This window comes from Trachurus japonicus, chromosome 8 (genome assembly GCF_045865225.1).
Source record: "Trachurus japonicus isolate A0001 chromosome 8, Traja_1.0".
In the NCBI taxonomy this organism is placed as follows: domain Eukaryota; kingdom Metazoa; phylum Chordata; class Actinopteri; order Carangiformes; family Carangidae; genus Trachurus; species Trachurus japonicus.
This window is the reverse complement of record NC_140914.1, coordinates 1546800-1569645: the sequence shown is the minus strand read 5'-3', so window position 1 is coordinate 1569645 and position 22846 is coordinate 1546800. Positions and strand designations below refer to the sequence as shown.

Below are 22846 nucleotides of genomic sequence, written 5' to 3'. Positions count from 1 at the left end.
TGAGATTTTTTAATGTGAGTTTTTATGTTGGTGTCTGTTAATTATGTTTAACTGAGCCCAAACTGATGACAATTTTCTGTCCCTGTGACAGACAATAAAGTTTTTTGAATTGAATTGAATTGAATTGAATTGAATTGAACTCACCTGTGCGGCGGCGGCCCAGCCGGGCGGCCCCCGCTGCTGGCTGTCGGGGGCGGGGCCTGTGGGGGGGAAGTGGTGGCCTGTGAAAGGGGGGGCAGGAAAGGAGGGGTGTGTTGGTGGGTGGGGCTTATGGCCGAGGGAGGGGGGGGACATGGGGGGAGAGAGGGGGGTGTGGGGGGGGGGCATGGGGGGAGAGAGGGGGGTGTGGGGGGGGGTGAAGGCGGGGGACAGCGGCTGGGTGTGGGGGAGGAGCTGGGCCATGCTCATGGCCAGAGACAACATGTTGTTGAGGGAGAAGAAGGGCTGGTCGGGGGGGGGCCAGTGAGGGGCGGGAGGGGCGGAGGGGGAGTAGGGGGGGGAGGGGAGGTGATACTGAGGGGGAGGAGGGGGGAGGGGGGAGGAGGAGAGGGCGGGGGGGTATTTGTAGGGGTAGAGGGGGGGCTGAGGGGGCGGAGCTGGGGATGGGGGGGGGTAAACAAAACAGAGTCAGTTCCATCCGTCAATCATAAACATGATGTCATTAGAATATGTTAGGCCCCGCCCCCCTTGCTCTGCTGATTCGTTTTCCCGCCCAGTTCAGATGAAGCCACGCCCACTTCTGTGGAAAAACCTCTTAAAGGGATAGTTCAACATTTAGTCAAATTGTCCCATTGCCATAATCCCTATAGTCATAGCAGTAGGTTTGTTACCTTTAATTGTCGGTGCAAGCTATTTTTAGAACGGCGGAGCAGAGCCGTGAGCTGCTCAGAGCTACGCTACAGAGGCTCATTATGGGATTTCTTCCTTTCCCTCATCAAACTCATCAAATACACAATCCAACAACTCCACAACGCTCTGGTGGACAAGTTGTGAGCTGCACATTCACCACGCTATGAGATAATAACACAACGATACCACACAGAGTTGTTTTAGAGGGAAATACAGAGACTGTTGATGAAAAACTGTCCCTGAAGGCAACGTGCATCAGTGGTTTAGCATGAATTTCCCTCTACAACAACTCTGTGTGGTAACGTTGTGTTATTATCTCATAGCGTGGTGAATGTGCAGCTCACAACTTGTCCACCAGAGCGTTGTGGAGTTGTTGGATTGTGTATTTGATGATTTTGATGATGAGGGAAACCAAGAAATCCCATAATGAGCCTCCGTAGCGTAGCTCTGAGCAGCTCACGGCTCTGCTCCGCCGTTCTAAAAACAGCTTGCACCGACAATTAAAGGTAACGAACCTACTGCTATGACTATAGGGGTTATGGGCAATGGGTCAGTTTGACTAAATGTTGAACTACCCCTTTAAGAGGTTTTTCTACGGAAGTGGGCGTGGCTTCATCTGAACTGGGCAGCTCATTCACCTGAGGACGTGTGGAAGGACTGTGACCTCAGCGGCCGCACGGTGGGCGTGGCCTCAGGGTCCACGTGGAAGTCCACGCCCTTCGAGGGGGCGGAGTCAGCGTCAATGTCTGGCGGGAAAACACAACGACAGAGGAGTTAATTCACACACAGACACACACACACACACACACACACACACACACACAGACACACACAGACACACACCCCCCTCCCTGTGTCTCCTTGGTTACCTGGCAGCGAGGACGAGGACAGCGCTCTGACGAGGCCCGAGGTCGACCGCTGAGGCTGCAAGAGTCCACACACACACACACCGTCAGTAATCCATTACACCCGGAAACGATACACAACACATTACACAACACAGACACACACACACACTGTCAGTAATCCATTACATTGTTCAATGTACCAGTCTCTTCACTTCCCTTCTCTTCATACTCGACGACAGACACACTGGTTTCAATTTATATTTAAATGTATTTATTATGATTAGCTACCCGCCTCATTTAAAACAGTATTTTGTACAACTTACATCCAACTATCAAACCAGGCGATCTACTTCTCCCTACTTTGCCTCACAATAGGAAATCAATAGGTAGAAAAGCATTCATGTTTAAAGGTCCAAACGACTGGAACCATCTACCTGTAGTTATCAGATCATCTCCATCACTAATCTGTTTTAATCAAGTCCTATCCACCCACCTCGAAACACCCTGCTCCTGCTTTCATTAACTCTGTCACCATATTTTTATTTATTTTTATCTTTATTTTCTCATCTAATATTTGTTCAAACTCTGGTTGCAATTTTGTCTAAGTGATTTTTGTATATGTCTGTCTTGTCTGTTCTTTTGGTTTGTTTGTTTGTTTGTTTGTTTTGTTTTAGTGTCTGTATTGTATTGTTTTGTCTTGTTTCCTTTCATTGTATTGTGCTGAGTTGTGTTATGTTATATTGATGTTTTTTGTGTAGGACCCCCTCGTAAACGAGTTGTTACAACTCAAGGGGCTTATCCTGCTATAAATAAACAACTTCAACAACAACACCAGGAAACGATACACAACACACACACACACACAGACACACACACAGACACACACCGTGGAGTCGGGCGGCTGCTGATGCATCAGAGACTCCACCTTCTTGATGATGTCATACATGCGGAGGATGAATCCCTCGCGCTCCGACGGCAGGAGGAAGTCCCTGTGGAGCTGCACACACACACACACACAGACACACACAGGTGTAGTGATTACGTCACAGTTCGGTTCGGTTTGGTTGTGCTGCCCTCTGATTGGCCGCCGCTCCTCACCATCACCGAGGCGATGTCCTCTGGGTTGTCTCCGTCCAGGTCGAACTTGAACGTGACCATCTTACTGTTGTGAGTCTGCAGCTGGCACTCCACCACGCGGTCCACCATGTCCGACACCTTCGGACGCACACACAGAGACACACACACACACACACACGCACACACACGCACACACACACACACACACACACACACACACACACACACACACACACACACACACACAGAGAGAGTCAGTGTGTGCAGGGTTGTGTTGGTGAAGGCAAGGCAATTTTATCTGTGTAGCCCGTTCTTACCACCAGTTTGTCTCAAAGGGCTTTACATCCCATCATAACAACATCCTCTGTCCTTAGACCCTCACATCCACTGAGGAAAAACTCCATGGAAAACCCTTTTAACAGGGAAAACCAGGAGAAAGCTCAGGGTGAGCAACAGAGGAGGGATCATCACCCAGGATGGACAGACGGGACAGAGATGTTGTTACAGACAAGACAACAGTTTACGACAGAGAATGTGAGAAACATGTTGGAAATGTTAACAACAGCTGAAGGAGGAAGCTGCTGGTAGGGGGAGGCAGGGAGAGCAGACTAGAGCACTGGAAAAGAGAGTAAGGACACCACCATTGACTCCCGTGGTTAAAGCCTCATGCCCCCTAGTGGCAGGATATGGGTGTTGCAAAAGCGCCCAGAAAACCCATTCACTCCAATGTATGTGTGTTGCCCACTGGCTGGTAAATTGATGAAAACGGCCGTGTTTTTGTTTTTAGGTGTCTTGGTCATATCAAATTATACTTAGAATTAGTTTATTACAAAATGTAGATTGAAACATTAAAGCAGAAGTAAGTGGTCCGGTCGTTTTCGCCAATGCTGCGTTCCAGGCAGGCTTTTGAAATCGTAAATTACAGCTTCAAGTCACAACTTACGACTTTGTAGCGTTCCAGACAACCCACTCGTGTTTTTCCGACCTGTTTTACCGGTGAAAGTCACTATAACGGCCACTCGTAACTTCTGACCCGTGAACTCGTACCAGATCGAACTGGTACCACTTCACAGGTCGGAAAAATACGAGTTTCCTTGAACGCACCATAACAGTCCTCGTCCCTACGTCGCCACATTCACGGCGTTCCTTGGCTGCACACACAGCCCTGCATGCCGTTCTCTCTCCTCATTGGATAAAAACTGTAGGATACGATAAATGTTTTCTCCTCGACTCAGAGCAGAGCAGAGTGACTGACAGACCCGTGTTTCAGTCCAAACACTCTATAGAAGTGATTGCTGTCGGAAGATACAACTATTTAAGACTTAGATTAACACAAATATATCACTTACTTCTGCTTTAATATAAGTCTTAAATAGTTCACTTAGAATCACAATCACTTCTATAGAGTGTTTGGTCTGAAACACGGGTCTGTCAGTCACTCTGCTCTGCTCTGAGCCCAGGAGAAAACTTTCCTTGTATCCTACAACCTTTATCCAATGAGGAGAGAGAACGGCATGCAGGGGCAGTCCTCTCTGTGTGTGCAGCCAAGGGATGCGCCTGAATGTGGTGACGTAGGGACGAGGGCCAATAGATCCATGACGAGGGCGGGGGCTGCTAACTCCATCTGCTGACAGGAAGTTAGACAAAACCACCGGATCGCTTACTGATAGCTTTAATGTAGACAACTGTTGTTTTTTTACTCTCCTATGTGTTAATATTTATCTGTAAAGGATCCTCAATGATGCTATTAACGTGAGTGATCTATAAATGTCCTAAAATTATTGAAAACACCACACTGCTCATTCACCAACAATGCAGATATGTCAGTTCTTTTGCAAAACCCATATTCCTCCACCAGGAGGCGCTGCCATTGGACCAATGCTGTCCTTACAGAGCTCTAGTTCAGACCGGCTCAATGGGAGGACTGGATGGCAGACTGGTTTAACAACAGGGGGGGGGGGGGGGGGGGGGGGGTTACAGTCTCAGGTTGTGTTTTCACCCCAGTGATCCTCAGGCGAGCCCTCGCTCTCCTCCTGAACTGCCTCGTCGCCGCCCGCCTCAGCGCTTCCTGGTTGCTCTTCTCTGATTGGCCGTCGTTGGCGTCACTCAAACCCGAGGTCACGTCGGAGGTGCAGCTGCAGACGACACAGACGGGACGAGACAGAGAGAGAGGGTTAGGGACGTTCAAATGAGACGTCAAGACCTTAGAGTGTGTGTGTGTGTGTGTGTGTGTGTGTGTGTGCTTGTGTGTGTGTGTGCGCTACCTGTCGACAGGTGAGGAGAATCCACCGACGGATCTGGATGACGGTCGTTCTGCAGCGTTAAACACAGCGATGCTCTGGAGACACGAGGACAAAGCGTCAGACTGGTCCTCATCCTCGTTCTCATTCTCATTCTGACTCAGGCGCTTTTACACCTAATACAGGGTTCTTACTGATCCTTAAAAAGTCTTAAAAGGCATTGAATTAATTAATCTAAAAACAAGGCCTTAATTGGCATTAAAATGTCTTAAATCAATTTTTCAAAAGTCGTAAAATGGTAAGTGGTATTTTATGATTGTAATTAGTCTCAAATCTCAAAATAATTGGTAACATTCTGACATAGAGAAGTTAGTGGCGGCCGTCAACGTTAAATCTCTCACCGCCTCCAGCTCCCGAGTCACTGTTTTATTTTTCCGGACTTTTATGCATTTATTTTGAAAGGACAGCTGGAAAGAGACACAATCCAATGTTCATGTAGCAGTCACTTTACCTTGGACCACATAGGAAAGTGGGTCAAATTGTCCCTAACCCTATTATGTAATTGATGTGGTGTTTTTTTTTCTTTTTTCTGCATTTGTGTTTAAAATGAAGTCGGTCTTAAATTTCATTTCAAGTGGCTTTAAAAAAGTCTTAAAAAGTCTTAAATTTAACTTGGCTTAAGCTGTAGGAACCCTGTAATAGTCCGGACCAAGGTCCAGACTTAATTCTTTTTTTTGTGACATTGTTTCCTTATAGTCCAGTAAAGTTGCTTTCACACTGCTATTATGCCAGCGGACTAAAGGATCTACCTACGTCAAGACGTCATTACCCACAAGGGCTGCGCCTGCTTATAATGGTCAGTGATTGGCTTGTGGATGAGCGTGCGTCTGACGTTAGTGCATAGGAAGTGCTCTGAAAAAATAAATAAAATACAAATATGTGTAAAAAATAAAAAAATAGTGCTGGAAAGCACGCTGTGGTTTGTAATCGCGGTGCAGAAGAGTGAGTTTGGAGCTGATGAAAGGAGAGAAAAAAGAGGGTCGTGCTGCGGCGAAAATGCTCTCATTGATGAGAGCGGCAGCGATCAGCGATCAGCTGTAACTGTGTCGTGGAGGGGAACACACACACACGCGTGATCCTCCTCAGATGCAGCTGCAGGTCTCTTGTGTGTGTGTGAGTGTTATGTCAAAATGTCATAAATAAAGAAAATGTTATGTCAAAATGTAAAAAGCAAAAGAAAAGAAAAGATTTTATTCTGTGGGTAATGGGGGCGGGACTAGATCAGCTTTTGCTTCTCCCGCTTTTTCCCTTTCGGCCATGTGTATTACATTACTTGAACTAAGATGAAGTGTGATGATGATGATTTAATTGACATGCCCGAAATAAACAAATTGATTGATTGATTGATTGATTGATTGATTGATTGATTGATTGATTGATTGATTGAGTGAGAGAAATAAAAGCTCTGACTTGCTGGGGCAGACGTTGTTTGGTGTCACTGATGCCGCTGATAAATATCCGTCTTTTTCAGACTTTTTTCAACGGAAAAAATATATTCGGGTCAATGTATAAAAAAATAGGCTATATGAAAAAAATGCATGTATGGTTTGGGGATTTATATTAAACACTCTACTGTTTAATTCCTATTCCAAGTGTACATTGACACACCCATCCCCCTGACCAAATCTGGATATAATATTTGATCTCCTCCTCTCCCCAAGTGTCGCTGCGGCTCATCTTTCCTTTTTTTCTGTTTATTTACTTTTTTCGGCACGAGCGAATCTGACGTGACTTCCTGTATTTGGTCTGATAGTTCGAACTAGAGCACTGGAAAAGAGAGTAAGGACACCACCATTGACTCCCGTGGTAAGGGTTTAAGGGTTTAAGGGTTTAAGGGTTTAAGGGTTTAAGGGTTTAAGGGTTTCGCCCCCCCTAGTGGCAGGATGTGGGTATTGCAACAGCGCCCAGAAAACCCATTCACTCCAATGTATGTGTGTTGCCCACTTGCTGGTAAATTGATGAAAACGGGTGTTTTTGTTTTTAGGTGTCTTGGTCATATCAGATTATACTTAGAATTTGTTTATTATAAAATGTAGATTGAAACATTCATGTAGACAACTGTTTTTTTTTTTACTCTCCTATGTGTTAATGTTTATCTGTAAAGGATCCTCAATGATGCTATTAACGTGGGTGATCTATAAATGTCCTTAAATTATTGAAAACACCACACTGCTCATTCACCAACAATGCAGAGATGTCAGTTCTTTAGTAAAACCCATATTCCTCCACCAGGAGGCGCTGCCATTGGACCAATGCTGTCACTACTCTCTTTTACAGAGCTCTAGTTCGAACCTTCCAAAAAAATGCTTTCACACTACGCAGCAGCGGACCTTGGTCCAGGATAGTCCGGACCGAGACCGAAGACTCGGTCTTTAGGACCAGACGATGTGGTGTGAACAGTGTTGGGTAGTAACACGTTATTAGTAACGGCGTTACGTAACGCCGTTACTTTTTTCAGTAACTAATAACGTAACGCGTTGTTTTTTCAAATCAGTAACTCCGTTACCGTTACCAAACGCTGCGTTACTCCGTTCCTTCCCGTTCCTTCTGGTGAGGTTTTACAGCGGCACACACGTCCCATAACATCCTAGCAATCAATAAAGTTTCATTGAATTGAAAGAAAGACAGAGCGCAATGTGACACTGTGAAAAACAAAGCATTTTGCGGCCGCCGTTTAGCGTCCTACACGCAGAGCGATAGATATAACAGCTCTGCCCACACGTAATCAAACCTGAATCAAACACGCTCCCATGAAGAGGACTGGACAGGTCAGGTCAGGGCATGACGGCGAGCTAAGGTAACGTAGCTAACGTAGCATCTGAGACCGAAGCTGTGTGTCAGTTCAGGCTGCAGCCCCTGAACTGGGACACAGCTCCAGAGTCACAGCGAGACACAAGCAGCCACTCCACCGAGCAGCAGCGGTTCGAGTCCGACAGACGGACTCCAATTATGACACATGAAACGGTAAACACAGCTGATCGATCGATAAAAAATTACCACCGGAGTGAATTTATTTCCGTCATTGAAAACAGGTTCTTGAATGTAACTCAGTCAAAGTAAGACGTATCCTCAAGATTTTTTTGCAGTTCTGTTGTGTATGCTGACATCATGCAGCATGATGGTAAAATTTTACAGATAAAAATACGTTTTTTCATCAGCATATAGGTACAAAACTGAAATGACAGTTAGAGGGGATTCAATCAACCTTTAGCCTATTTAATGGGAGCATTGGAAAAAAAACGTTTTAAAGTAACGAAAAAGTTACTTTTTCAGTAACGCATTACTTTTTGGTTTAAGTAACTGAGTTACTTTTTGGTTTAAGTAACTGAGTTACTAACTGAGTTACTTTTTTAATGAAGTAACTAGTAACTGTAACTAGTTACTATTTTTCAGTAACTAGCACAACACTGGGTGTGAAAGCTCTGACTCTGACCTTTGGGAAGCGCAGCACGGGAAGGGGCGGAGCCTTGGAGGGGGCGCGGGCCACGGGCCGCGGGGTTTCCTGGGCCACTGGAGCAGGGGCAGAGAGGGGTGCCGTGGGGGCGGGGCTAGTGACAGGAGGGGGCGTGGCCTCGACCTTCTCTATGACGCCGGAGGAGCTGTCCAGGTCCCAGTCCGCTGCCATGGCAACCAGAGGAGAGAGAGAGAGAGAGAGAGAGAGAGAGGTTTCAGTATAAAGGTGAAGATGACGGACGGACAAATATGGACACATGTGCAGACACACAATCTGCACTGCAAAAACTCTACATCTTTCCAAGAATATTTGTCTCATTTCTAGTCAAAACTAATCTCTTTCCACTTAAAATAAGACTCATCACCTAAAAGTTAACTTGTTTTTAGATCATTTTCACTTGTTTCAAACTAATTTTCACTTGAAATAAGTAGAAAAATCTGCCAGTGAAAACAAGTGTTTTGTGCTTGTAATAAGAAATAAAAACTTGCTCCACTATCAGATTTTTCTACTTATTTCAAGTGAAAATCAGCTTGAAAGAAGTAAAAAGTGTCTAAAAACAAGCTGCTTTTAATGTGATGTGTCTTATTTTAAGTAGAATGAGATTTGTTTTGACTAGAAATAAGACAAATATTCTTGGTAAGACTTTGAGTTTTTGCAGTGTGTATGTACTGTCGAGCTAGACTTCAGCTCTGTATACTACCTACTGCTGTAACATGTTATGTCAAAATGTCATAAGTAAAGAAAATGTTTTGTCAAAATGTAAAAAGCAAAAGAAAAGAAAAGATTATGATGAAGATTTTATTCTGTGGGTAATGGGGGCGGGACTAGATAAACTTTTGCTTCTCCCGCTTTTTCCCTTTCGGCCATGTGTATTATTGTATTATTTGAACTAAGATGAAGTGTGATGATGATGATTTAATTCAGGGCTTCTCCACTAGTTTCACTCTGGGCTCCACATCTTCCCATGGTCATTAAGTCTCGACCCACTTTTATAGAATTCAAACCAAGATTATTTTTTTAAAGCCTTTAAAAACTCATTTAGCTCTTTATTGAGCAAAGTGCATTTCAGAGCACATGAATGAAACTGAGGAGTTACCATGACAACTGCATGTACGGAAGTGAATAAAAAAATATCAAACTGCACAAAATGGAGACCAACAAAACGATATATTTGACTTCTAATGCATCTCTGCATTCAGAGCATGTTCACTAAAGTGAATAAATATCAAACTGCACAAAATAAAGACCCACAAAACAAAACCAGATTCACTGCATCAGGCCACATTAATAAGAAACTGATATCTTTGCATTCAGAGCAAATGGAGCAAATAATCAGAAAGTGAGGAGGAGCATTACAACTGCATGTGTTCACGTGTCTCGTGCCTTTCAATATAAGTTATTTTTCAAAATAAAAGACATGTCCAACATCAGATGTGCATTAAATATTATTTACTTTTTTTGACCAGCTGTCCACGACCCATCCAGAACGGGTCTAGACCCACTTCTGGGTCCTGACCCACCAGTTGAGAACCACTGATTTAATTGACATGCCCGAAATAAACAAATAAATAAATAAAAGATTTCAAAATAAAAGCGCAGAGAGGACACAGGAAGTGAGACTGACATGCAGCAGAGGAGTACGAGGTGCGTTTGGTCATCTTGTCACCCTCGTCTCCGTCTCCGTCTGCTCTGAACGCGCCGCCGATCCCAGAATCCACCTGGCTGCTGCTCGACGACGGCCACGATGATGTCACGGTTGCCGTGGGAGGAGCTTGTATCCAGGGAGCAGCTGCTTCTTCCTGCTGCGACACAAACACATGGATTCACATCATCGTCAGAGTGGAACAACGAACGGTCTGGGGCAACTAGTTACTTTAAACAGAGAGTAACTTACTTTACTCTCTGTAATGGATTCATTCATTCATCCATTTTTCATGGATCATCCATTAGTGGTCTGTTAATGCCTGTGTGGTGTTATTTTTTTAAATTTTCAACATTTTTTAATAGTTATTCATAAAATAAAAAGCTTCTATCAACCAAAACACAAGCCCAGTTGGAACTTTGATGCTCAATATCTCGGAACGACCCAAAACGGAGAGAGAACCTTATAATTCTGAGCTCACGATGGTCAAGTAGCTCAGTCCACATGTTACTCCAGTAAGAGTACAAAAGTACTTGCTTTTAAAGGTACTTAAAGGGATAGTTCACCCTAGAATGATATTTCGCTCATTATCTACTCACCCTCATGTTGACTAAGGGCTGGAAGAAGTTTCAGAGTCCTCCGTGGCTTCTCTGAGTTACAGGGGGTCTTGGCGTAGCAGTGCATGTCCATATGGTTGCAAAGCGACACCAGAGCTCTTCGTAAAAAAACACACACAAAAAAACATCCAAATACCTCCATGATGCTCGTATGTAATGTCCGTCTTGTGCTGAAGCCCCAAATTGCGTAATTGTCCCGAAAAAAATTAAATAAGTCTATATTTTAAGCTTGTTTGTAGCGGAAGCTTCTCGAAGCTCCTCTTCCTGGTCCGTCCAAATCTCGCGTGATTTGCGCCGGCGTCAGTATGCGTCAGTGCGGTTACTGCGAATCACGCGAGATTTGGACGGACAAGCTTAAAATATAGACTTATTTAATTTTTTTCGGGACAATTACGCAATTTGGGGCTTCAGCACAAGACGGACATTACATACGAGCAGCATGGAGGTATTTGGATGTTTTTTTGTGTGTGTTTTTTTACGAAGAGCTCCGGTGTCCCTTTACAACCGTTATATGGACATGCACTGCTACGCTGAGACCCCCTGTAACTCAGAGAAGCCACGGAGGAATCTGAAACTTCTTCCAGCCCTTAGTCAACATGAGGGTGAGTAGATAATGAGCGAAATATCATTCTAGGGTGAACTATCCCTTTAAGTATCCAAAAGTACATGCTTTTAAATGTACTGTAAGTCAAAGTAGAGTCAGAGTAAATGTCTTATTGTCCACATCAATGAATGACTCTAATAGTTTGTAAATGAATGTAAGGAGCTTTTAACTCTTGTTAGTGAGAATGAACTCTTTGCTGCTCAGCTGCACTGATGTGCTGCTTTTAGGGGTTAGGGTTTCCTTCACAGACAAACACAGCTTGTGTCCAATAGGATTTTAGAAAAAGACCTCAAAGTAACCAGTACTTTTCAGCCTTCCTACTAATTAAAGCAGAAGTAAGCGATATATTTGTGTTAATCTAAGTCTTAAATAGTTGTATCTTCCGACAGCAATCACTTCTATAGAGTGTTTGGTCTGAAACACGGGTCTGTCAGTCACTCTGCTCTGCTCTGAGCCCAGGAGAAAACTTTCCTTGTATCCTACAACCTTTATCCAATGAGGAGAGAGAACGGCATAAAGGGGCAGTCCTCTCTGTGTGTGCAGCCAAGGGATGCGCCTGAATGTGGTGACGTAGGGACGAGGACTGTTATGGTGCGTTCAAGGCAACCCGTAACTGGTGTTTTTCCGACCTGTGAAGTGGTACCAGTTCGATCTGGTACGACTTCACGGGTCAGAAGTTACGAGTGGCCGTTATAGTGACTTTCACAGGTAAAACAGGTCGGAGAAACACGAGTGGGTTGCCTGGAACGCTACAAAGTCGTAAGTCGTGACTTGAAGCTGTAATTTACGGTTTCAAAAGCCTGCCTGGAACGCAGCATTAGCCAAAACCACCGGATCGCTTACTTCTGCTTTAACTCCAGTAAAAGTACAAATATTTGTCTTGGAAATGTATTCAAGTAAGAGTAATAAGTACCAAAGAAATCTAATACTCAAGTAAAGTACAAATCCTCTAGACTTTGTAGTAAATTTACTCCGTTACTGTCCACCGCTGCTGTTAGCTTAGCATTAGCCTTTATCCTGGTCCGTCTCTTTGTTGCGTCCTCCAGAAACACTTCCTGTTTTGGAGTCTCTGGCTTGTTGTTACCACAGCAACGGGCTCCAACTCACCCTGCCGGAAGAAGACGCTGGTCTCTGATTGGCCGGTGGAGGGCGTTGGGGGGCGGAGTCGGGCTCCTCCTCGACGACGGCGTCGCTCTGTCGGGTCAGGCGTCGCTGTTTGTCCCGCTGCCGCTTGATGACTGTCACGCGGTTTCTGATCGCCCTGGCAACCAGCTTGTAGTCCGCCTCGCACACGAAACCCAGCACCACCTGAGAGACAGCGTGAGGTCATCGGTGTGAGGTCATCAGTGTGAGGTCATCATTTTTTTTCATTTTATCTGGTAAATATTTTATTCATAAGCAAAAATGTTCATCCTCCAAACCAAACCCTTTTCTCAGTTTTTAATTGAATTCACTTCACTTCATAAATCCCTACTAGTCTTAGTCAAAAACAAAAAGAATACAACATTTTTAGACAACTATGAAAAGACATTTGATATACTGCCCTGTCTACGAAAGGAACTGCAATCTGGAACACACTACCCTTACCCATAAAGGAATACCCTACCTTGACTACTTTTAAGAGCCACATGAAGGTATGGCTTAGAGCCAACCAAACATGTAATCACCTTTAATGTTCTAACTGCATGCTTCTAATGTACTGATTTGTCTGTCTCTAATGTACTGGCCTAAATGCTGCTCGTAGCCTACTCTGTCCTCTCCTATATTTATTCAGGTTGCTATCTGTTTTCTTATTGTTGTAACTGCTGCTGTAACTGCTGCTAATACTATGTTTCTCCATACTTATGCAGGTAGCTTCCTATTGTTATCTTTTTGTATGGTAGTCTGTCCGTCTTTTAATGTGAGGACTACGGATGGAAATTAGCGTTGAGCTAAATCCGGCATATTTACATGACGTGATGTCGCATCACAAATTGTACATTAGTATGCACTGTCCTGTTCAAATAAACAATAAAATAAAAATAAAAAACTCCCTGGCTGCTATCCTCCTGGGCCAAGGAAGGAAGGACGAAAGGAAGGAAAGAAGGTAGTTAGGAAGGAAGGAAGGACAAAGGGAAAGAAGGAAGGAAGGAAGGAAGGATGAAGGGAAAGAAAGAAGGAAGGAAGGCAGGAAAGACGAAGGGAGGGAGGCAAAAAGGATTGTGGAAAGAAGGAAGGGAAAAGGGAAGGAAAGATAGATGGAGGTAGGGAACAGATCAGGTCAACGGGATCAAAAGAGGAAGGAAGAAGAAGTAAGGACAAAAGGAAGGAAGGAAGCAAAGAAGGAAGGATGGAGGAAGTGAACAGGACAACACAACAGGAGGGTTATGAAATGTATGATAACAGAGATTATTACATACATCTATGTATCGACATGACAATGTTTATTGATTTATTGATTTTTTATTTTATATGAGATCCTTGCTGTATTTATTTTTTCTATTCATTGTCTTTTTGAACGTGAAAAAGCTCTCGAGTGTTGTGTTATGTAGATTGTGACCTTGCAGCGGAGCAGCGGAGCAGCAAGCAGCAACAGAGCGCCAGAGCGTAACAGAGCCAAGTTTTTTGAGATAACTTGCTCTAAAACCCTACAAAAACTCTAAAAGAGTGAGAAAATGCCGAGAGGCAACAGAGCCAATGCCAGATATGATGAGAGCTTCGACAATGAGTCCAGGTGGGACTCACTGAACGAAAGCCTGCTGGAGATCAAAGAAGAACTAAGAGCCCAGCTGAAAGCCTTAAACAAAAAGGTGGAACCTCTTCAAGAGGCACTGGCTGAAATCAAACGACTCCGGGCCAAAAAAGAGCACTGAGGATCTTACATTATGCCAATTATAGGGCACACACAAATCAGTTATTTATTAAATCTAATATTCTCAAACTATATGATTTAATAAACTATCGCACCATGCAAATTATGTACAAAGCTGCCAGCAACAGCCTCCCCCTCAACCTGCAAAAGCTATTCATGAACAGAGAAGGGAGACACAATCTTAGAGGGGAAAACATCTTTAAGCTGAGGAGGGCACGAACCACACTAAGATCCTTTTCCTTATCGGTCGCAGGCGTCAAAATATGGAATGTGCTAGAGGATGAAGTAAAAAAATTACCAACATTTAACGTCTTCAAGAAAAAGTATGTAAACTCAACGATTGACCGGTACAGATTGACACATGAGAGCTGATAAAGGTCAGAGAGGCTAACGGCAGACACAGTATCGAGACTACAAGGGGTAAAAACAAAAAGCAATGTGTTCCCAAAACAATGTGATGAACCAGAGAAACTTGTGTGGCCAGAGGCCAATGTCAGTTTGTACGTAGAATGTTATTATATTACGTAGTATGTTATTATAATGAGTATCAACAGGGTGATGATAAATTGGGGCACAAATGCAACTGTGATTTAATTGTGAGAAATCAGTCAAGTGAAGAACTCAACTAACTGCTAATCGACACACCAACGCCAATCAACTGGTCCACGATGGAGTTGCTGAGCTGGTCACTGAATGCGATTGACAGAGTGTTCTCAACAAGGCGTGCGGCCTCTGGTGAGCCAAGATGCCCGGACGGAACCTTCATGTCCGGCTACATGCTGGATGGATGGGAGAAGTGGAGAGTCCTTTGCCTTGCCCCACTGGATGTGGAGGATGTGGAGGACGTGTACATCTTCACGTTCATGACAATTGGAATGATCGCCCTGGGTTTTGGCGCCTACATGCAGTATCGTAAGATGAGAAAGATCGCCACCGAGCAGACCGACGCGAGGGAGGATAACGCAACAACTCGGAGTGCTGTGGTCGGGATACGGTCCGACATATCCGCAATCCGAGAGTATGTGTCACTGATGCGAGCTGACATAGCCAAAACTCGGGAGGAAATCGAGAGAAATGGCGACGAAAACCGCAGAGAATGAGTAAAAAGAAGAAAGGGCTCCTACACCATCCCACCATCCCAACTAAAAATCAATACACTGGACTTTTGCTCTCTGTCAATTGGACCACACCAGACTTTGCTCTCTGTCAATTGGACCATCTTGTGACTTTGTGACTTTTGTGACATGCCTGGCAACAAGAAGAGACTGTTGTTCGCTCATGACGGTTGGACACATGTGCAGACACACACGTAATCCTTATGCTCTATCTAGAGCTGGACTTCAATTTCTTCAACTCTACATACTGCCTAATGCTGCAACACATTATGTCAAAATGTCAAATGTTGAAAAAAAAAAAAAAAAATTGAGAAATGTCATGTTAAAAAAAAAAAAAAAAAAAAATGTCAAATTGTTAAATTGTTAAATTTTGAAAATACTGGAAGAATGTTATGTCAAAAATGTAACATGCAGAAAAAATGAATATGTGAGTATTGGGGGCGGGACTAGATAAGCTTTTGCTTCTCCCGCTTTCCCTTTCGGTCATGTGTATTGTATTAATTGGATTGAGATGATGTGTGATGATGATGACTAATTGACATGCCCGAAATGAACCAAATAAATAAATAAATAAATAAATATGTGTTAGTGTTTGACACTTTTTGTATAAATTGAATATTTAAAGCAGAAGTCAGGTGAATGTTTGTGTTAATCTAAGTCTTAAATAGTTGTATCTTCCGACAGCAATCACTTCTATAGAGTGTTTGGTCTGAAACACGGGTCTGTCAGTCACTCTGCTCTGCTCTGAGCCCAGGAGAAAACTTTCCTTGTATCCTACAACCTTTATCCAATGAGGAGAGAGAACGGCATAAAGGGGCAGTCCTCTCTGTGTGTGCAGCCAAGGGATGCGCCTGAATGTGGTGACGTAGGGACGAGGACCAATAGATCCATGACGAGGGCGGGGGCTGCTAACTCCATCTGCTGACAAGACGTTATGGTGCGTTCAAGGCAACTCGTAACTGGTGTTTTTCCGACCTGTGAAGTGGTACCAGTTCGATCTGGTACGAGTTCACGGGTCAGAAGTTACGAGTGGCCGTTATAGTGACTTTCACAGGTAAAACAGGTCGGAGAAACACGAGTGGGTTGCCTGGAACGCTACAAAGTCGTAAGTTGTGACTTGAAGCTGTAATTTACGATTTCAAAAGCCTGCCTGGAACGCAGCATTAGCTAAAACCACCGTATCGCTTACTTCTGCTTTAAATAAAGAGAAAAAAAAGGTCATCAGTGTGATGTCATCGGTGTGATGTCATCAGTGTGATGTCATCAGTGTGATGTCATCAGTGTGAGGTCATCAGTGTGAGGTCATCTCTACCATCTCCTGCGCCACCTCCTCAGGAACGTCCTTGTAGAGCTCGAACAGGAACTCGATGGCGTTGTTGTCCTTGTACTTCCCGTGCAGCTTCTTGTTGCCGCCCATCCGCAGCCACAGCTTCAGCGCCGCCGCCGAGCCGTCGTCGTCCTCGGCCAGCTCCACGTTGACGCCCAGCTCCTCCTCGAAGAAGCGGTGGTCCAGCAGGTCCTGCACCGTGAACCTGCAGAGGAGGGGGCAACAAGCAGCTTCTTTACTCTGAGCTCATAGTCCAGGCCATCCAGCCCATTCTGGACCCAAAAATAGAACTAATTGTAACAGAAGGTTTTTCACCATACATCATCTCTATGAGGTGCCCAGAACAACATACTAAAAGTCCTAAGAAATCCTAGTTGGGGAAATATGTTTAATTTGCATCATTATACCATAGACGAATGGTGGGAGTAAAGGAAGAAAAGAAGCCTATTCGGGTGTATTTTGGCCATACAGTATTAACATTAGTGTTTTGCTCATTTGCATATTAAAATTCATTTTCCAAGAAACATGTAATACAAAAAATGTTACTTTTAAAGGCCCCATGGCATGAAAAATGTGATTTTGGTTATTTTTTCATGCTTGGGGAGGTCTCTGGGCCACATATATACTGTCCCTTGCATCAAACTGGTCATAAACGGAGAGACACACACCGCCCATTTGTAGGAACATTCCCTTTAAGACGAGCAGATAGCACTTCCTCCTTTCTGTGATGTCACACACAAGGTAACTCCGCCCACCGTGACCAGTTGTTATTTTTCAATTTCTATGAATGCAGCTTAGGTTTCAGTTACTTGCCTGTGATTGGCCCGACCACATGCCACTCTAAAACAGTCAGCCAATCAGAGGAGAGGTTCTCATTCTCTCTTCTGATTGGCCAAATGACCTGTGCCTGTTAGAACTCCAGAAAGAGGCAACAGAAAGGGGCAATATAGACGATATTAAGCAGATCACAGGTACTCAAAACCAATGATACATCTTGTTAGGGATATCAGCAGGTAAATAAACCCAGAGAAAAGTGCACAGCATGGGGCCTTTAATGTCTACTTTCATTGTGTAAAGTTTCATTGTGGTAGCAGTAAAGGAAAAAAATAAGCCTATTCGGGTGTATTTTGGGCGTATTTGATTAGTGTAAGGCTCATTTGCATATTCAAATTCATTTTCAAAGAAACTTGAAATACAAAAAAATTTTACTTTTCATGTCTACTTTCATTGTGTAAAGTTTCATTGTGGTAGGAGTAAAGGAAAAAAACAGCCCCACTGAGGTGTATTGTATTGGCACCATAGACTTTATAGTCCAGGCAAAATAGCGTTTTACGACAGACTAATTGTAACAGAATGTTTTTCACCATAAATCATTTCTATGAGGTGTCTAGAACAACATACTAAAAGTCCTAAGAAATCCTAGTTGGGGAAATATGTTTAATTTGCATCATTATTTACTGTATAAAGTCTATGGTGCTGACAACAATACACCCAAATAGGCTTTTCCTTTACTCCTATCACAATGAAACTTTACATGATGAAAGTATCCATGAAATGTAACATTTTTTATATTACAAGTTTCTTTGAAAATGAATTTGAATATGCAAATGAGCCTTACACTAAATACACCCGAATAGGCTTATTTTTTTCCTTTACTTCTACCACAATGAAACAAGTTTCTTGGAAAATGAATTTGAATATGCAAATGAGCAAAACACTAATGGAATATGCCCAAAATACACCCGAAAATGTTTTTTTTTTCTTCCTTTACTCCTACCACAATCACACTTCACACAGTAAAAGTATACATGAAAAGTAACATTTCTGTATTTCAAGTTTCTTGGAAAATTAATTTTAAATATGTAAATGAGCTCAACACTAATTGACTTGAAGTCGCTACAACTAGAGAAGCTTGTAGATCTCTGGACGGGGTTCGACTGGTTCTACTGGTTCCACTGGTTCGACTGGTTCTACTGGTTCTGATGCACCATTAGACCAGGGGTTAACCCTCCTGTTGTCCTTCTGGGTCAAATTGACCCAATCTGTTTCCTTCGTCCCTCCTTCCTTCTTTCTTTTCTTCCTTTTCTTCCTTCCTTCCTTCACCCAGGAGGACAACAGGAGGGTTAAAGGACAATTCCGGGCAAATTCAACTGGGGGCTGTATGTTCCTAACATTTTAGGTCTAAAAGAAGGAATCTGGTAGCCTATAACTCTCTCTGCCCCCTAGCAGCAGCAGATCTCTTTGCTCCGTAGGTGGGTCTAGAAACGAGCCATAGGAACTTTTTGAGTCTGGAACACCGTTTGTGTTGACCAATCACAGCGCTCTATCTGTTCAGAGAGTCGTTGGGCGGCTTAACGCCATGACGACATACATTTTAATTGGCTCGTCAGGCTAACGTCATCCTGCTCTTTGCTCTGATTGGTCGTAGCGCTACCCTAGGTCTACCGGTCGTTGCCAGACTAGACATGTTCATGATGTAGTCTGGATGGTCAAGCTAGGAATCTGAAGATGTCCAGTTTAATGTCTCCTGTTTTGCGGTAGTTGCGTCTGTCCCTGCGTCGCCACGGCAGCAATGAATGGGAGTGGATGTAAGTTCTGCTGTTTAGGCTGTTTCCATCCCTCAAAGCCACAGACAGCGTCAGATGGAGACTCAAACATGCAGCCAGAAGTTTATTTACTTCAACAAGCCGACATGTTTGTAAAACTAGATCTAATTCAAAGTCTGGCGGAGTCGAGACCCAAGTTGACGCTCGGTGTGTTCAGGTGCAGTGGGAAGCTCCCGTTTGTGTCATAAACACAGGAATATCAACTCTGGACTTGCTTCAAGTAAAAAAACTTCTGGGTGCATGTTTGAGTCTCCATCTGATGCTGTCTGTGGCTTTGAGGGATGGAAACAGCCTAAGCAGCAGAACTTCAATCTGCTCCCATTCATCGCTGCCGTGGCGACGCGGGGACAGACACAACTACAACAACTACTTATATAACACTTGTTAAAATGTTTTTTGTGTTCATCTTTTTTGTGTCATTGTTGTGTGAGCTACTGGACTAACTTGAATTTCCCTGCTAGGGATGAATTAAGTATTCTCTATCTATCTATCTATCTATCTATCTATCTATCTATCTATCTATCTATCTATCTATCTATCTATCTATCTATCTATCTATCTATCTATCTATCTATCTATCTATCTATCTATCTATCTATCTATCTATCTATCTATCTATCTATCTCTAACTACCACAAAACAGGAGACATTAAACTGAAAATCTTCAGATTCCTTCTGTTAGACCTAAAATGTTAGGAAAATACAGCCTGAGGTGAATTTGCCCGGAATTGTCCTTTAAACTTCCAGAGGAATATCCCTTTAAATGCGTTCTGTGATGTCATCATTACCTCTCGCTGCTGTCGGTCCGGATGCAGCCGTCGATGATCTCCTTCAGCTCCGGCACGGTGACTTTGTGGAAACTGTCCGGTTTGATTCCCTGATGGACAAACACAGACTTCAACACCTCAACAAACCAAACCAACCAACCAATCAGGAAGCAGCAGGCGCTCAGGGGGGCGGAGCCTCACGTTGGTGACTTTGCGGTAGATCTGGGCGGCGTTGTGGCACTCGGAGTACGGGTACTCGGAGGTGGCCATCTCCAGGATGCACATGCCGAAGGCGTAGATGTCCACGGCCTCGTCGTACTTCTCCTCGTACATCTCTGGAGCCATGAACTCCGGGGTCCCTGAACGCACCACGGGTCACATGTCACATGAGGCACAACGACACAACGACTAAACGACAAAACTCAAACAACCTGATGCATCTGAGGTCGCTTTCACACCTGAAAGTCTGAACCACGGTCCGGACCAGAGGGAAGAGATGACACATTGTTGCAATGAAGTTTTGGTTTGGTCTGTGTTTGGTCAAAACCTTTTTGTAAACAAATGACACGTGGTCTGCAGGTCGTTCAGCTATTGGTCAGAACATTTGTGAGGGAAAATCACTTTCTGTCATTTTTTTCCTTCATCAACAACGGGGAGCAGCAGCTTTGACAGTTCTCCTTTGCAAGGAGACCGTGGCATGCACACTCTCGCTCTGAGGACATGAATGAATGAAACGATATTGCGTTGGTCGAGCCAAAAGCCGAAAAATCTATTCGTGGTTGACGTAGTTTATTATGGGAAACACTGCTGTTTTGGTTTGCTTCCTGTATTAAAAGTCCGATTACGTTCTCACCTGAAGCGAACCGGACCATGGTTCACTTTGAACCGGACCGAGTCCTGACTGTTTAGGGGGACCATGGTCCACTTGTTTGGTCCGACAAAAGTCCAGGGGAGTGTTCACACCTGAAATTTTGGTTCGGACCAAACTGAAAAGTCCTAAAGTCCGGACCAAACGAGGCTAGTGTGAAAGCGACCTCCCCCTGGACCACGGTCCGGACAATAGCTGAATGACCTGTAGACCACGTGTCATTTGTTTACAAAAAAAGCTGCGTTTAGCCCTGGTTGTCTGTAACTCTTTTCCTTTATTTTCTCTCCTTTATTTTATTTTTTATTTTTTCTCACATTTCTTATGAGAATTGTACTATTTATGTGTATATGTACATATATGTGTGCGTGCAATGCATGTATGCATGTGTATGTATGTACATATATCTGTAATTTTTCTGAATACCACTGGTAAGACAAGACTGTGCTGTGGGATCTGTTCTGGAGTTGGGGTGTGTGTGTGTGTGTGTGTGTGGGGGGGGGGGTCATAAATGGGAAAAAGAAAGAAACTGTAATATGTGACATGTGAATGTTTAAAGGGACAACGAGGAGTTTCTAATCGGTTATGAAAAAGTCTCACGTTAATGTGGATGAATCTCCGTTACCACTTGTTAATGGTCCATTTTCGATAAATATATCGTTCTGTCTCTATGGTTATTTTATTATTATTAGTGGTGGCGGAGATGCTGGTCGAGCCGACCAGCGTTACTTTTACTTTCGAGTCATGAGAATAACGTAGCTGAATCGCCGTTTATGGTCGGAACTACGACGGTAACTGAACCTCTTTGAACCTCTGCCTTTAATTATTGATGAATGAAAACATGAGTCTGTCTTGCGCCGGTCAAAAGAATTTTACGGTGCGCGCGGAGGCTCATAAATGTAGTGTGAAAACGCTTCGCTTTTCCAAAACTCCTCGTTGTCCCTTTAAATATCAATAAAGATACGTTCAAAAAAAAAAAAAAAAGCTGCGTTTTGACAAGGGACAGTGTGAAAACCGACCGGACCAAGACTTCATTGCAACAACATATCATCTCTTCCCTCTGGTCCGGACCGTGGTGTCCAGACTCTCGGGTGTGAAATCGACCTTAAACTTCTCCTCGGTCCCGTACCGATGACGCTCTTGGCGAACGAGGCCTTCTTGAGCGTGGCGAGGCCCAGGTCTCCGATCTTGACGGACGCCGACGGCCCCGTGATGAAGATGTTGTCGCACTTGAGGTCTCGGTGCAGGATGGGAGGAGAGCGCGTGTGCAGGAACTGGAGCCCCTTCAGGATCTGGAAGCTCCAACGCTGAAGCAGCTTCAGCTTCATCTGACGAAACCGCCGCAGGTAGCTGCACCGAGACACAGGGGGAATGTACCTTTATACTGAAGGAGCTTTAAGACATCTACCTTTATACTGAAGGAGCTTTAACACAAACATCTACCTTTATTCTGAAGGAGCTTTAACACAAACATCTACCTTTATTCTGAAGGAGCTTTAATACATCTACCTTTATACTGAAGGAGCTTTAACACATCTACCTTTATTCTGAAGGAGCTTTAACACAAACATCTACCTTTATTCTGAAGGAGCTTTAATACACATCTACCTTTATTCTGAAGGAGCTTTAAGACAGACGTCTACCTTTATTTTGAAGGAGCTTTAATACAAACATCTACCTTTATACTGAAGGAGCTTTAATACAAACATCTACCTTTATTCTGAAGGAGCTTTAAGACAAACATCTACCTTTATTCTGAAGGAGCTTTAACACAAACATCTACCTTTATTCTGAAGGAGCTTTAATACAAACATCTACCTTTATTCTGAAGGAGCTTTAATACAAACATCTACCTTTATACTGAAGGAGCTTTAAGACAAACATCTGCCTTTATTCTGAAGGAGCTTCAACACATCTACCTTTA

The 22846-nt window shown here is 43.7% G+C and overlaps 1 protein-coding gene across 1 annotated transcript in view; it reads right to left on the bottom strand.

The window, feature by feature from the left end:
* The window catches only part of LOC146982271 (serine/threonine-protein kinase WNK4-like), a 48915-nt gene that overhangs the window by 7614 nt on the left and 18455 nt on the right, over positions 1–22846 (bottom strand). The window contains exons 4-18 of the mRNA XM_085785492.1: positions 22052–22272; positions 20259–20416; positions 20079–20167; positions 16670–16889; positions 12499–12699; positions 10153–10330; positions 8508–8692; positions 5039–5112; positions 4774–4909; positions 2796–2912; positions 2584–2694; positions 1719–1773; positions 1488–1595; positions 364–596; positions 145–267 (exon numbers count right to left, since the gene is read on the bottom strand). Coding sequence (XP_085641618.1) covers positions 145–267; positions 364–596; positions 1488–1595; positions 1719–1773; positions 2584–2694; positions 2796–2912; positions 4774–4909; positions 5039–5112; positions 8508–8692; positions 10153–10330; positions 12499–12699; positions 16670–16889; positions 20079–20167; positions 20259–20416; positions 22052–22272 — 2209 coding nt within the window. The remainder of the gene's footprint in view (positions 1–144; positions 268–363; positions 597–1487; positions 1596–1718; positions 1774–2583; positions 2695–2795; positions 2913–4773; positions 4910–5038; positions 5113–8507; positions 8693–10152; positions 10331–12498; positions 12700–16669; positions 16890–20078; positions 20168–20258; positions 20417–22051; positions 22273–22846) is intronic.